Below are 15318 nucleotides of genomic sequence, written 5' to 3'. Positions count from 1 at the left end.
TGTCCAAGGCAGGGGGTTGGAACTGGATGATCTTTGAGGTCCCTTCCAACCCAGGCTGTTCTATGATTCTAAGGAATTCAGCCCCAACGGGAGAAGGCTGTCAGCTGTGCCAACATAATGGCAGGGAATCCTTATGGGTGAAGATGACTTGGGGAGATGAATCCAGGGCGGTGCTGCAGATTAAGCACATGCCACTCAGCTAATGAAAGCACAGCCTGTGTTTCAAGAGGGGCTTTCAGCAGCATCAGCAATCAGTGCCCCTGCTAAGATGGTGGGAATAATGGGGCAGCTGGAAAATAAGATGCCAGCAAGCAAGAAATGCCCAGCAATGAAGAAAGATGACTTCAGGAGAGTCTTAAAATAACGCTGAGATGCTAGAGGAGAAAGAGATGGAGATGAAGCCAGAAAACCAACCTGCTGGATCAAGTCCCTTCCCCATCACAGGGTGATGTCCCAAGTTGTTTAGCTACAATGAAATGAGCTTGATAGCAGCTTAATTAGAGTAAAAAGTTGGGAAAAATAAATAAAAGATGCAACTTTTTATGCAAATGGAGAGCAAGTAGGGCCTCTAAAATCTAACCCAGTAAGCAAACAGAGCCTGCTAATCCAGTAAGAAGGAAAGGAAGGAGGAAGGAGTGCCAGGAACTCCCAGCACAACACGGGTTGGACTCCTCTTGGACCACCCACAGTCCATGCATGGTAGCCTCACGCTCCTTCCCCACACAGCATGCCCAGCTGGCAGTGAGGAACCAGACACCGCCAGCTCCTCAGCTTCATCAATATTTCAATAGATATTGGTTTTTACTGTAAGAGACATCACTTCTTGTTAATTTGAGTGCTAGAATGGCACTGGCAGGCAGAATACCTTGGCTCCAAACAAACCCCGAGGGAAAAAGGGAAATATATTCCTAAGAACAACAATTGGAAAGAATCTAATTCAATAATAGATTTGGTTTGGTATCGTTCTGGCACCAGCAGTCGTCTTCCTGTTATTTTTAGGTTCTGATGACGCCAACAGGTTTGATTTTTTATTTTTTTTATTTTTTTTAAAATTTGTTTGCTGTTAAGCAAAAGAAAGAAAAAAAAATTACCATAGTTTAATCACATTGAATGAAACCGTAATTATTTTTAGAATTTAAGACTTTGTACCTCTAGATCTTCAGCAAAACATGCAGAGGTTTGCCTGAGCCCAGAGAGAAGGATAAGGCTGCTTCTTTGGCTTTTGGAGATGAGGACAGAAAACAAATATGTTTTTCTAGCAAGAGACTAACAGGGTTTTAGATGAAGCATATTACACAGCCCAAGAGGCAGAATTTATGTTTATAAACACAAAACAAACATCAAAATCATCTCTTTTCATGTGACAGCTCCTTTCATTGTGTTTTATCCTTCCAAGGAATTAGTCACAGAGGTATTTATTTGGGATATTAGCTGCAATAGCTACACAAACAGGCAGCAAACATTACAAATGCTTGGCCCCATATTGTTTGTGACTTCCACTAGATCGTGAAATACTTGATCTGTGAAAAAAAAAGCCTGTTTTGAAGAGAGTTTCCCCATGACTTCCTTTGCTTTGTGCATCACGAAGGCGTTGTTTGTGCACTATGCAGCAGAGCAGGGACTGCAAACCCAAACTAAGTCAGGAGGGCTCCCAGGAGAGACAGGGTAAGGGAAATACATCAGCATCAGCCCCACTCTTGGGGTACAACGATGAAGAGCTGTTCCTCTTGTACCCCAAAGCAACCTCAAGCACAGCCAATAGGTGATGCCTGATGAAGGGGTTGCTCACCAAAGGGATACTCACCTCGCTCCAGGTCCAACCCAGCTGATGTCTTTTCTGGTTCCCAGAAAGAGGACAGAGATTTCTTAGTCATCAACAGAAATGCCTTCTCTCGTGTTTCATTTCACTCCTGTTTAAGGATGAGAGCAATCCCATTATTGGTCTTTATGCTAAACTTGAGAGGAAGATCTACCAAAAAAACCAATGCCAAAACAGAGTGAAGAGCAAACAGGGAGGGATCTCTCTAAATGCACCCATCTCTCCCCAGGATACGTTGGCCAAGGGAAGAACAGCGGAGAAACAAACCCATCAACTCTTGGGAGCTCCGTGCCCTCATTCAGTGATGACAACCTCCAGACCAAAAAAGGACATTATCATCCAGAGCCACCCAAACTGACAGCGAAACTCTCCCAAAAACCATTTGCGTTGCTGTAGGCTTGGCCATACCCATCATCCTGCGAAGGCTCATGGATCCAACAATGACAGAGGCACACCAAACCCTCACAAATAAAGTAATTTGTACCTTGGGTCAGCACACTCTGAATCTCCTTGTGGGATTTAATGCCAGGCTTGAGGCATTTTCTGTTCTTGCTCGAGCACTTAGGATGAAGAGACATTGGTTACAAATCTGCTTGCCTATGAGGAATGAGACGCAAACCATAAACTCCTGTTTTGAAGAGTTTGTTCAGCTTAGATGTCACTTCTAGGCTCTGAGTTATACAAGATCTCATTTTTCAAAGGTTAAAAGAAAGGACTCCTGAACTCTTTCTAGTTTCTGCTTCTTTTTTCCTGTTTTTCTCTCTTTTTTAAAAAAAAATTTACAATTACAAAAGGTATTTGCAAAACATTTTTTTTTCCGGATAGCTTCTGGCTGCTTTCATGCTGAAATTTGGCAGTCAGCATGCATTTCTTATTCAAGAACAGACATAGATTCTGCACTTTAAAACTTGAGGTGGGTACAGACCCAAGAGATTTTTTTTTCCCTTTTGAAACCTGCATTAAAAATTGTGCACAACCCTTTTTCTCCTCCTCGTTGTTGTTTTTAAAGAAAAAGCTACAAGGACGTGTATTAACAACAACCAATTAGCCACACATTGCCTGGGCAGCTCCTGCAGAAAGTGTTTTTTTTTTTAATCAATAATAAAATCCTGGAAGATGATGAATTTTTACAGTGGGACATTTTAACAGTGGGGAATGAAATGGCTTCGGATGTAGGATGGGCTTTGTATGTCTCTTGGGCACCTGATCAAGGACAGCCCTGCCTGGGGCTGCACTGTGTGCTTAGGGGCTGGTGATGGTGCTATAGGGTGAAGGATCTGGAAGAGGGAACAGAAAGCTCCTGGTCTGATCCTGCTTTCACATCTATCCATCACCTTTCTCCCTGGAGCTACAGGGAGACACACACATCTAATTTTACATTTGAAGTGGTAAAAATGGTGGCTGCTCTTTCCACTTCCCCACAACAAACATCTCTGCAGATTGTAAATCCTACACCCCCCAGTAGCTGGTTTGATATGCACAGCTTCTTAGCGCTTGCTCGGACCAGTGCCTTTGGGTAGCTTTGAAAAATATGAGAAATTAACATTTGAAAAGGTATTCCCACACACTCTTTGAGCAGGAAACGTGGCTTCCTTCTCCACCCACTTTATCGCTAAGCAGCTTGGAGATGCATAATGGAGACTTTCACGGCCATTTTGGTTTAAAGCCATCAGCCAGGCTGGGATAATCTCTTGAGCATGTCTTTGCTGAGGAAGAAAACTGGATGGGGAACAGCACCTAGGTACCCATGGATTGTCTCTGCCACTGCTGAGGGCTTTCTATAGACCTGTGCTTCTTACATACATCCATGGGTCCATGCATGTAACCAAGCTATGGGAAGATTGAAGCTGCCTCCTGGGCAGGGCAGCTTGCTTTCCATTGCTGCCCCTTAGGGCGTTATCACATGAACATGGCTGGTTTGGGTCTACGACCCACGTTAACCTTCCTCCTCGTGCTGACGGGCAGCTTGTTTGGAGCTAAGCTGGGGTAGCATGGGGAAGGGACCAGCAAGATCTTGAGACACAAAGTCCAGGAAAGGGCTGTTATAGAACCATACGAACGTTAAGGTTGGAGAAGAGCACTAAAATCATCACGTACAACCATCAATCCGTCACCATCAAAGCTTTATGGGCAAAAAGCCAGCAAATGTTTTAGATGTTCTACCACGCTGGACACGGATGCAAAATTTCAACTACTAGAGCACAAAATCTGTGAGCCAAACCTCTACGGAAGGATACATTTCAATGCAGATATAACCTGGTACCTTCCTGAGGGGGGAAAAAAAAAAACCAGCAAGAAAAACAGCCCCAGTTTGCCATCCAGGCCTCAGCATTTCCTTGCCCATTTTCTCATGTGCACCAATCTGCCAAGCCAGATGTACAAATGTTTTGTGTGGGCAAACAGGCACTTGTATGGGCAAACATTGCCCTGATGCGTGCGTTCTCATGGGCATGAAATCAGGCGTTGCACAGAGGCAACAAGCAGCAATGGGGCTGGGGACACACACCACAACCTTGTGTTCCCAGCAAGCTGAACCTTGCTGGCATTGCCACGCGGTTGATTAGGAGAAATGCCTTCTCTGAAAGAGCAGAGGTGCATTGGCATAGGCTGCACAGGGAGGCGATGGGGCCACTGTCCCTGGAGGTGTTACAGAACCGTGGGGACGTGGCACTGAGGGATGTGGTTATTGGGCATGGTGGGGGTGGGTTGGGGTTGGACTGGGGATCCGAGATGTCTTCTCCAACCTTAGTCATTCTATGCTCTCCATAAAAGCCATGCATCGCATCCGTGTGGCCTGGTGGTGGAAAAGGTGCTCTGCTCATCTCGGTCGTGAATTCCTGCCCTCCCCAGCCTAGGGAGGGGCACAGCCAAGCACCAAAGTGCTACAGCACCATAATATCACACACACATAATGGCTTATCTTCCACCATCTATGAATAACCTTGTAAAGCCATTAAAAACAGGTGTGAAGTAATGCATTTGCTATGCTTTCACAAGCTAATTGGGAGTATTACAACAAATGACTAGGTAATTAACCAGTGTTTCAACTCCAGTAATCACATATTGTAATTCTAGCAGAGCCACAAAGGCTCTAATATCAACTTGGTTTGGGAAGAAAGCAACATTAAGTTATATTCTGAATGCCTGTTCTTAAGACAAATACCATTCCCCCAGGAAGAGCAGTGGGAAGGGAGTGCTTTCCATACTTGGAAGGACTTAGCAATCCCCACATTTCAGCCCTGCCACCTACACTGGAGCAGCCAGAGTGTGAGCAGCGTTCAGCTTGGGCTCATCCCAGCCTCCTTTCCCATCAGCAGGGCAGGACAGAGGGATGCCAGCACAGGGATACCTCTCCCAAGGCAGCTGAAGCAGCTCCCCATGCCCAACCCAAATCTCATCCATCCTTCACAGATCTGTTTTCTCCTTCCTCCCAGGCAGCGAAGCAAAAGGGAAAACAGGGGCTCTGCTACGAGCAGCACCTGTTTCCATAGAGATTTGCTTTGAAAACACGTGAGGCAGAGATGGAGGTTAGAGAGGAAAGCACCATGGCTTGTCCTTGTGCATCACAGACTCTCACCCACCAGCTATCCCGCTGCTCCAGTGTCTAAAGATGGAGATGAAGAGTTTCCTCGGCCCTGCAGAATGCAGGGTTTTCTGATTCTCCCGGCAAACCTCAGTGCCTCGGGAGGAGATAAAAGCACGGATGCAATTAGAGTCTCTCCTATTTGCCTTTAATCAGCTCTCCGAAGAAACAGAGGTTTCTTAGAAAATCATAGCAAACTCTTGATTGCTTCCACAGCCTTCCAGAAGAAGGAAAGAATAACCAAGACAAGCAGGGCAGAAAGAAAAGATGGTGGGAAAGGGCAGAGGATGCTGCCCTGGTTTCCATCACCAGTGTGCCACACTGGCTTGAAGTGGCCATCCCCAGGGGAGTACATCAGGAGGTGCCATCAAGACACAAAATAGAAAAGAGGGTTTGTTAAACTATGGGATGGCATCTTGGGAGAAGACAAGGCAGGTCAGCCTGGGAGCTCCGGGACATGAGCAAAGTGGCCACATTGCCACTGACACCGCATCTGGGGAGAGAAATGTCACCCAGGAACCACGGCCATTGGGCTCCTTGTTTGATGGAGCTACTCCTGCCTCTGTGAAATAGGATTTGCTTTCCCCATGCCAAGCTGACTTGCTTTGAGGAACAATTGCCCAGCTGCCCCCCCAGCAGCCCTGTCTCTGCAGTGAGGTTGTGGGCTGCTCGGTGTGAAGGAGCAGCTGCCAGGCAGTCATTCCCTCGGATTTTCCCTAGGAGCTGCTCAGCCTTGCTTCCCATTTCTTAGGGCAATCTGCACAGGCACTGCAGCCCCACTGCTCTCCCCGCTCCATGCATTTTAACGCAAGGTGAAATCTAAGCCTGCGACGCAACCTATTGAACCAAAGAAACCAAGCCAGGCTGAGCTTCAAATTAACGGAGCAAAACCCACTACAAAAATGCAGCCAGCTGGTCCAGCCCCCAGCTCCCCAAGCCACTGGTTGGAGCCAGGACAGCTATCATGCTGCCAACCAACAGATTGCCCCAGTGGGTCGGCGGCTCACGGCCATTTAGCACATCCACTGCTGAGCACACTGCAAGGCGTGAGATCCTGCCAGAGCCCTGGAAATGCAAATTAAAGCGTGGCACTTCCAGGGAGGTTTCACCATTCCCTGGCTATGCTCCGAGCTGCTTCTCACATCTGTCCCCATGCACTGCAGGAACGTGGTCAAAGGGTTCTTGTGATCAACAGAGGCAGAAGCGCAGAGAAACGGGAGCTTGTGGAAAAATACAAACACCAAATAAGCTCCCCAAGCCCCTGCTTTATATTCAGGCTTTATATATCCAGCCATCCATTTGTCAGGAATGGAGGGTGCTGCGTTCTCCATCTGCAGTGTCTCCTTATGGCAGCGCTTGTAAAAATCAAAAGCTCATTCTGTTCACAACTGTGCACATCAACCTGAGAGGTCTGTCCAGCCCTCCCTGCCTCTCATTTCCCACTGAAGTCAGACTGTGCTGCTAAGGGCCAGAGCCCCCTGATCGCTCCTGCTTGCAGGGCGGCTTCCTTCCAACCACAGCACCCACTGCTTTTCTGCCCTCATTGCAGTTAAGAGGGATGATTGCAGACCATCACTTCTCCACTTCCTCCCCAGGCTGAAACCTGACCCATTCCTACAGCCAGTAATAACATCTCAGAGTTAATTCACTGGAGTTATACTCATTTGCGGCCAAAAATAGTGCTTAATACTCTTCCCTCAGCACAGAGGCTGGTCTGAGTGGTCAGCCCCACAGGCACAGCACCAACGGCCAGCTAAGCAAGGCAATGAACTGCTTTGTGCGAGGGAAAGCATTAGGGAGCACAGCAACAGCTCACACCCAGCAGAACACCACCCACCCACCCCCAGGAAATGCAGCTTCACCCCCGTAACTCCCATGCCTCAGTTTTCCCACCTGCAAGGAGGAACAGCAATGCCACACATCCACCCAGACAAAGAGACAACCCCACACCTGCTCCCTCTCCAGGGAAAAACAGGGAGAGCTGCTCAAGGCTGTTTAAGAGGCTCATGCCACACACCTGCAGTGCACTCATCCTGTGCAGCTGGGAGCAGGGCACCAAGCTGGGGGCCAGCACTGAGAACCTCTGTGTGGGTGGCAACTCCTTCCCCAACACAGAGAGGAGACAAAATGCAGAAAGCCTGAGAGCAGCATGCTGTTTTCTCCTGGAAATGCTCTTCTTTTGCAATATCAGCTCTTTGCAACCCACCCAGCTCCAGTTCTGTGCCCTTTGCATGGCACCCCATTGCACCCCTCTGCTCTCACTCCTGCTGCAAGGTGCAAGACGCTGCTCCCCAGGGGTGAAGGAGGGGGGGTTGCTGATTGGCAGTGCCTCTGCACAGCTCCTGCTGACTTTCCAGACGTGCTGCAAGCTGTGAAAGGAGGTGAGATGTGCTGCTGGGGTGTAACATCACATGCCGGAGGAGCAGGAGCTCAAGCTGGGACAGGCTCTCCAAAAATTACATCTGTGTCCGTGAAGCTCACCCTTTGAAAAAGTATTTTAAACAGTGTGATGGCACTGTGTTTTAAGCTTCTTTTATACATGAAGTAAATTATCAGGCCGTGTGCAAGGCCACGCTGACACTTCTGCAGCCCAGGCACCAGGCTCTGCCTGCAGGGCTGAGCAGAGGGCTGAACTCCACCAGGAGGTAAAGCCCTTGGATTATTTCCTTCCTTTACTCCTCCCATTTTGGAAAGGCAAAAAAACCACACATCACTCACTATGCTCGTGAAGCAGATCTGTGAAAATCAATCTGCAAATCGCATCATCTATGGCAGATTGCTCCATAAATTGACTGACTGGGTCCCGGGGGGGGAAACGTGGGAGGGAGCACTCATACAGAGCATCTGGATCGAGTCCGGCTCCAGCAAATCCCTGCACATCCACCACCCTTCTGCTACCCCAGTGGTACCAGTACCTCTGCTGGCAGCATCGTGCCCATGTCCTCAGTGCAGCTCCGCCAGGAAGATGCCAGCTGGGAAGGGGAGCAATTAATGTGTTATGCATTCATTTATAAGGATTTTGTCATTAATACTTCACTGAGGCAATGCTAGCCCATAGGAGAGGTGGCTCCCACCCTCCCTCTCTCTCGCTGCCACCTATAATGCCCAAGCTGACCCAAAAGGGGCTCCCAAAGTGTTTCCAGCAGGCATTGTGTACCAGAGACCAATTCCCAAGGTATCCTGTCGTATTTTGCCTGCTCACGTGGGATATGGCATAAATACATCAAACAAATGAAAGAAAAGAGGTGCTGAACCAGGCTGGGCAATTCAAAGAGGGAGCAGCAATTGCATGCTCATCGTGGAGGATGCTTACAGATGGGTGGGATGCTCACCCCTGGATGGGGGTGCCTGCCCATGAAGGGGGATGCTCACCCATGGAGGAATGCTCACCCAAGGAGCCACCAGCACTGCCATCCTGCCATGCCACGTGGCTCTCAGCATGAGTAAGCGCAGCCCCACTTCAAATCCCACACACATCCTCAACACCCGAAGAGCACACTTGTAAGTGCCATCAAAGGAACAAAAAGGGAAGGGGGGGACGAGAACCACCCCCGGCATCTCCCCTCCAAGCTGCTTGGGAAAAGCTCGCTGCAGCTCACAAAGGACCAGCAACCAGGGCAGTCAGGGACAGGCATGCCATGATGCTCAGAGACATCCCTGCCGGCAGGACAGGGCTCTGGTGCACTAAGAGATGCACCCAGCTCTTTCCTTTGGCTTTGCAGGGTGGAGGACAGCACCCAGAGGTCACATTTCATTTCCAGTAGTGTCTGTGTCCCCACATCCCTGCAAGGAGGAGCACCCCCAGCTCTCCCACCAGTTCCCAATTTATCCCCTGTCTCCTGGAGCTATTCTCAGCAGGTACAATCTGCATTGCCATTGTTATTCAGATGATGTACAGATAATTTTAACCTTTCTGTTCCATTTGTCAAGGTTTTTTTTTAGCCTCCACGCCTGCCAGGCAGAGCACTGCCTCCCTAGCAGCAGAGGCTCCTGCTTTGCAGCACCAGGTTCCCTTGCTAGGGCTGAGCTCCGCTTCCCCTCGTTGCTTTGGTTGGGGTAGGCTCATGTTGAGGTGGCCCAGCTGAGCACAGCAGTTGCCCCAATCCTTCCCTGAGCCCTTCTTGGTGCAGCACTCACAATAAAACAAGAGCCCTGCTGCAAAGCCACGCAGCACAGCCATCACCCACAACCAGCCTGCAGCCTGCCGCAGGCTGCTGACAACCTGGAAACCTGCTGCGCTCCCAACAGCTCTGTGCAGGAGAAGCACAAGCCCTGACTTCAGCATCTTTCCTTGACAACTCACCCGGAGGCTTTGGACCAGGCAACAGCACCTGCGTGAGAAAGAACCAAAGCACGGGGCGGTTCTTTACAACAAGGTTTTATTTTTCTTTCCTTTTGACAAAAAACATGGAAGTTGTACATGGCCGCCCGTCAGCTCGGCTCCACGGTGGGTCTGAGCGAGCGCACTGCAGTCCAGCATCCCGCCCCCTCCCACTGCCTCAGCCCTCCCAATACCTTTTTGGGGGGAACCTCCTGTCTCCCCTCCTATGCTCACAACAAACACTGATGGCAGATCTGGAGTCTTGGAGGAGAAAGGAACGTCCAAAAAGCCAGGGAAGAGAGACATTATGCAGCAGCAACGTGAGTCCAGTGACTTCAGAAGAGAGATGCTGCAGTGGTGCATGGGGGCTGTTCCTCACCCCCTTGGTGCAGTCCTTCCCGCAGCCCTGCCAGGGTCAGTTTTGGTTTTGCAGCCTCCATGGCCCCGCAGTCGCTGGCTGCTGTGGGAGCTGCTATGGGAAAGGCTAGATAGGGGCATTTTTGTGCTGCCCCCTAAAAAAGAAAACCAGGCTGCTTTGCTCATACAAACATATCCCACATGTCAGTAAAACAGAGGTCCTAGGCAGCAAAGCTTGAGTTCAGCCCATCGATGTTTCAGCACCCATTGGTGTGATGCCATGTCCTCGTCCTCTTCTTCTTGGCTCTGCCACCAGCAGTCACAGCAGCACGCATCCTCACCCCCTGGCCCCAAAAGCTCTGTGTTGCAAAAGCCTGCCTTGTTTTACATGGTTTGCTAGGAAACACTGCAAAGCATCACTATGCGTCAGCCCCATTCTGGGTCCGAGAAATGCGAATGCCCAAATCCCCAAATCCATCCTTTCACCCAACGAAGACACAAAGAGCTGCCACCTCCCCAGCCCTGGGGCTGCTCCGTGGGACACCCTATTGCATCTGGGTGGAGACAGTGCCGGTGCCTAAATTGAGAGGACATACAGCAGCTGGAGCTGTCTGCTCAGAAGGCAAGAGGCTTGCATGGGGCCAGCAGGACTGGTTGGAGGTTTGGTTTCATCGGTGGAACCTATTTCTAGGGGCAAGCATTAGCCATTAGAAAAAGGGTTTTGGTTCACGACAGAGCCTGACCCTTCGGAGCTGGCAGGACTTGCTCTGGGGGAGCTCTGTGAGCAGTCGGGCAGGGGCTGATCTGCACATGCAGGAGAGGGGCTGCGTGTGCCCATAGCATCTGTCAGTGGGGAACAGTGGGTTACCGGGTTGCCAGACCACCTCTAAGGCAGAAAATGAGATTCCCACTGCTGTGAATGCCATGGGGACAGGGGGACGTCCCTGCTTCTCTGTTGCATCCAGCGAACCCCGCCGGGGCTTGGTCAGATGACTAAAACAAATCCATGTATGTGTATATCTTTATATATACAGCATATAAATATATATACACACACATACCGTATATACACGCACAGGCACACCTAGAGTTCTCCTTATAGAAATACAGCTATATCAGTGCGAGACGGGGTAAATTGGCAGCACTGAGCCCCCCCTTGCTGCTTCCACGCACCCCAGTACAAACCAGTTGCTTTGGCTTGGCCCCCTGGGAAGGCAGAGCTGCTGCTATCTGCCTTATGCCCCCAGACTCCATACCTCACCCCTTCCCTGGGCCAACATGAGACCCTTAGGGAGGAAAACTCAAAGCCAAGGCAGCACGAACCCAAGCACAGAACCCCCGTGCTGGGATGCTCTGGCCACAGGGAGCACAAAAGCAGCATCATGAGCACTGCCAGGTCCTGCTCGGGCATCCCCGAGCGCCTCTCACTGCAGCTGGGTGCTCTCATTGCCCCCAGCCAGGACTCTCCACCTCTGGCCCAATGCTTCTCTGTGCAGAAAAAAAAGTGATCGTAATAAATGAAAGTCGACAGGTTTTAATTTTTTCTTTTTTTTTTTGCTACTAAAGTACTTTTTTTCTTTTTTTTGTTTCCCCATTCTGGTCAGTTGGGTTTTCTTCTTCTTCTTCTTTTTGTTGTTGTTGTTGTGTTTTTTGTGTTCGTGGTTTTTTTTGTTTGTTTTGTTTTGTTTTTGATTTTGTTTTTGTTTTTGTTTTTTTAACTTCCCCCTTTGCGTTTGGTTTTGGTTTCGTTTCATTCCCAGGCGTGGCGAAGAGCATGCATTGGAGAGAGCAGGGCGGCGGGGCGGCGGCGGCGGGGACGCAGCCTCTAGCACTTGTCATCTTCCTCGGTGTCGCTGAGCACGTCGATGCTGGCCCCGCACATCACACCCTGCCCGGCCCCTCGCCTCCGCCTCCGGTAGTGCCCGTTGGGCATCTGCCAGCTGTGCCGCAGCGGTGGGGCTGAGCCGATGGTGTTGGAACGACCCAGGCTGGTGGCCACGGCCGCCTCGAAAGTGAGCGTCTCCTCCTCGCCGCAGTCCGAGGCGTGCGAGTCGTCGTGCAGGGCCAGGTAGGGCTCCGAGATGTAACGCTGCGGGGTGGATGGCCGGCTCGGCTTCCCCGCTGGGGAGCTGGAAGACTCGGTCAGGCCAGCGGCGTTGGGCTCCTTGGAGAGGAGCGGGGACCCCCCTTCGGTCTCGTCAGGAGGTGGTGAGGCGTCTCCGGCGGCGTGCCGCAGCATGGAGGCGTAGGAGAGGAGGGGACGCGGTTTTGGGGGCACCGGTGGGAGCTGGCGGCGGCCTCGCCGGGGGGTGCTGGTGTCCGAGATGGAGGGGATGGAGCTTTCACTCAGGGAGCCCGTTCCCTGCAAAGAGACACAGGGTCCGAGCTGTGCTTGTGGTGGCAACACGCCAGAAGTTTTTTGTGTAATGAGACCAACCAGAGCAGGGCATTGCAAGCTCGCAGTGGGAAGAGCTAAATGCTCTTTAGCTGCCGCTCTCTTCGCTGGTAGCATATCTTTGAGCACTGGCATCTCCAGCTTGTGCAGCTAGGACTCCTCAGCTTTGGCAGGGAGCAGGTGCTGTGGTGGTGAAACCAGCTCCAGAGGCACCAGAACCTACGTGGTGACCTCCCCTCTCTCCAAAGACACTGTGAGGCGCACCAGGCACCATCAAGCCAACAATACTATTCTCATTCTCACTGGGGACAAGAAGAGATGCCACCTATATGGGAACTCTGAGTCATGGCCTGAACCTCTGATTGATCGCCTGAGGCAAGCACTGAATCAGCTGCGGGAGCAAAGTGAAGGCTGCGTGACTGGAAGGAGTGAAGCCTGGCTCCATCTCTCCTAGACCCCATTTAAGGGCTGACTGCCGCTTGAGAAGGATCTCTTTCTGGAGATTGCTCCTTTTGGAATTTTCTACTGCAAGCCTAGGTGAGCATTTCATTTCTCTTTGATTATCGCTTTGCACCACGATAATCTTTCTAATTACACAACCTGTAAAATACCATCTTAACCACACCACTCTGCTAACTGTACATTTGTTGACTGTACGCATCACTGGGAGAAGAGCCATTACAAAGCCCCCAGAATGGAATCATAGAACCATCATGGTCGGAAAAGACTCTAAGATCACCAAGTCCAACCCCAGCCCACCACCACCACTGACCACGTCCCTCAGTGCCACATCTCCACGGTTCTGTAACACCTCCAGGGACAGTGACTCCACCACTCCCTGGGCAGCCAGTGCCCTGCTGCTCTTTCTGAGAAGAACCTTTTCTTAATATTCGACTTGAACCTCCCCGTGGCACAACTTGAGGCCATTACCAAGCATCCCTTTGCACTTAAGAAAGATTTTTCCACCCACCTGCCTGTTGGGCGTTTGCGACCTGCCCTCGCTGGGGGACCGGGACTCGCGCCGCCGCTCTGGAGACTCATCGTGTGCCTGGGGACTCCTCTCCTCTGAGTTGCAGCGGGAGATGTCAGGGGACAGCAAGTGCTTGCGCTCTTTGGATCGGCCCCTCTCCCTGCCGCCTGAGCGGTGCCCCTCGGACCTGTGGCCTGCAGCAAAGCCCATTGGTCCCTTGCTCCACGTCCCCGTGATGGCGACAAGGAAGGACAACACCGGGTTGATTTTTAGAGACGGGAAGGGGTTCTCATTCACCTGAGTCAGCGTTGAGGCGCCGGGCAGAGAGCTGGAGCGAGGAGTGGTAGCTGCGCCGGCGGGACTTGTAGGTGTTGTCACTGCTGCGCTCCATGGAGAACTCATCCAGCCAGGAGGTGTTGGTGCGTTTGTCCCGGATGGTGGAAAACGACCGCCGCATCGAGCTGGTGTCCGTCACCACCTGCAACGACCCGGCCAGACGGTGATGGGGTGAACATGGGATGCTCCAGCCACAGCCCCACCGCTGCTCCCGCCATGAGCTCCTTAGCACCATGAGGTTTAGGGGTGGTCAACCTGGGGCAGCACACCCCCCTAAATGACCTCGCCACGAATCAGGGGCAGAAAGAAAGCGGGTCTGGCTGAAGAGCGTTGCTAGCAAAGTGCCCGAGCATGGCTCAAAGCTCTGGGAGCCAGAGGAGGAGCAGCTGCATCCTGCCCATGGCACGGTGATAGTGTAGATACTAAACCATGGTCCCAAGCTGCCACAGCATCCCTCCCATCTAGGGAATGGGACCAGCAGAGCAAATGGGGGCACTGCAGGAGAAATCATGATGAGAGAGCAGAGAGTGCCCCATCTCTCCAGTGCTCCTCACTCAGTGGTTATTTTCACAGCATTTTCGGACCCCTCGCCTGTCCTCTTTTATCCTCATGTCCCCTTTTCCTGCACTCAGTCCCTCTCTCCCTGCTCACACTGCCTTTTATCAATCCTCTTCCTCACTCCTCTATTCCTTCCAGCTTATAATCTCACATGGTTTTTGGAAAACATCATCCCCTTGATAGAATCTCTGAATGGTTGGGTTGAAAGGGGCCCTAAAGCCCTGCCAGCTCCCCCCTGCCATGGGCTGGCTGCCCCCAGCTCAGGCTGCCCAGGGCCTATCCATGTCCTGGGGTACCTCCAGGGATGGGGCACCCACAGCTCTGGGCAGCAATGCCAGTTCCTCACCACTCTGAGTGAAGAATTTCCTCCTAACATCTCACCTAAATCTCCCCTCTTTTAGTTTAAAGCAATTCCCCCTTGTTCTATCACTATCAAACCATATAGGAACTCAATCCCTTCCTGCTTATAAGCTCCCTTCAAGTACTGGAAGACCACAGTGAGATTTCCCTGGAGTCTTACCGTTTCCAGGCTGAACAAGCCCAGCTTCCTCAGCTTAGGAGAGGTGCTCCAGACCTCTAACCATCTTGTGAATTTCCCTCCACTTTACTTTAGCAGCTTTTTGCCTCTTCAGCCTCAGGTCCTTCTCCCCGTCTCCTCTCCTCCCTTATTCCCAACCATCTCCCAGACAGTTGAATTCCATGAGGCAAAGTTTCCCTTCCCTTGGCGCTCCCCAAAGCACCCTGCACTGGTGCCAGGCTGCACCAACACCCCTTTGAGGAACCAGACCTGGAGACTTCACAGGGATGGATTGTGAAATCAAACCCCAGAAAACCTTCTGTGTCTCAGTTGAGGTTGAATACAAGACAGAACAACAGAGAAACCAGCCAGACAAACGAGGTGAAATGTGACCTGGGCTCACCCGGACAGACTGTCCGCAGACACATGCAGACAAGCACGTGTGATGGGACAAGGGGACAT

At 51.1% G+C, this 15318-nt stretch overlaps 1 protein-coding gene across 7 annotated transcripts in view; it reads right to left on the bottom strand.

Moving 5' to 3' along the window:
• Positions 1–11726: 11726 nt before the first annotated feature.
• Positions 11727–15318, bottom strand: part of CACNA1E (calcium voltage-gated channel subunit alpha1 E) — a 60431-nt gene continuing 56839 nt past the window's right edge. For 4 of the 7 annotated variants that reach the window (XM_010715921.3, XM_019618606.2, XM_019618604.2 and 1 more), the window contains 3 exons: positions 13743–13923; positions 13446–13639; positions 11727–12442 (listed from right to left, as the gene is read on the bottom strand). In XM_010715921.3, the coding sequence (XP_010714223.1) occupies positions 11906–12442; positions 13446–13639; positions 13743–13923 (912 nt within the window). In that variant the 3' untranslated portion in view covers positions 11727–11905. The remainder of the gene's footprint in view (positions 12443–13445; positions 13640–13742; positions 13924–15318) is intronic. The other 3 variants (XM_019618603.2, XM_019618601.2, XM_019618602.2) reach the window with 1 other exon arrangement.

The sequence above is a fragment of the Meleagris gallopavo genome, chromosome 10, assembly GCF_000146605.3.
Source record: "Meleagris gallopavo isolate NT-WF06-2002-E0010 breed Aviagen turkey brand Nicholas breeding stock chromosome 10, Turkey_5.1, whole genome shotgun sequence".
Classification (NCBI taxonomy): domain Eukaryota; kingdom Metazoa; phylum Chordata; class Aves; order Galliformes; family Phasianidae; genus Meleagris; species Meleagris gallopavo.
The sequence above is the reverse complement of the archived record's forward strand: the minus strand, read 5'-3'. Positions and strand labels throughout refer to the sequence as shown.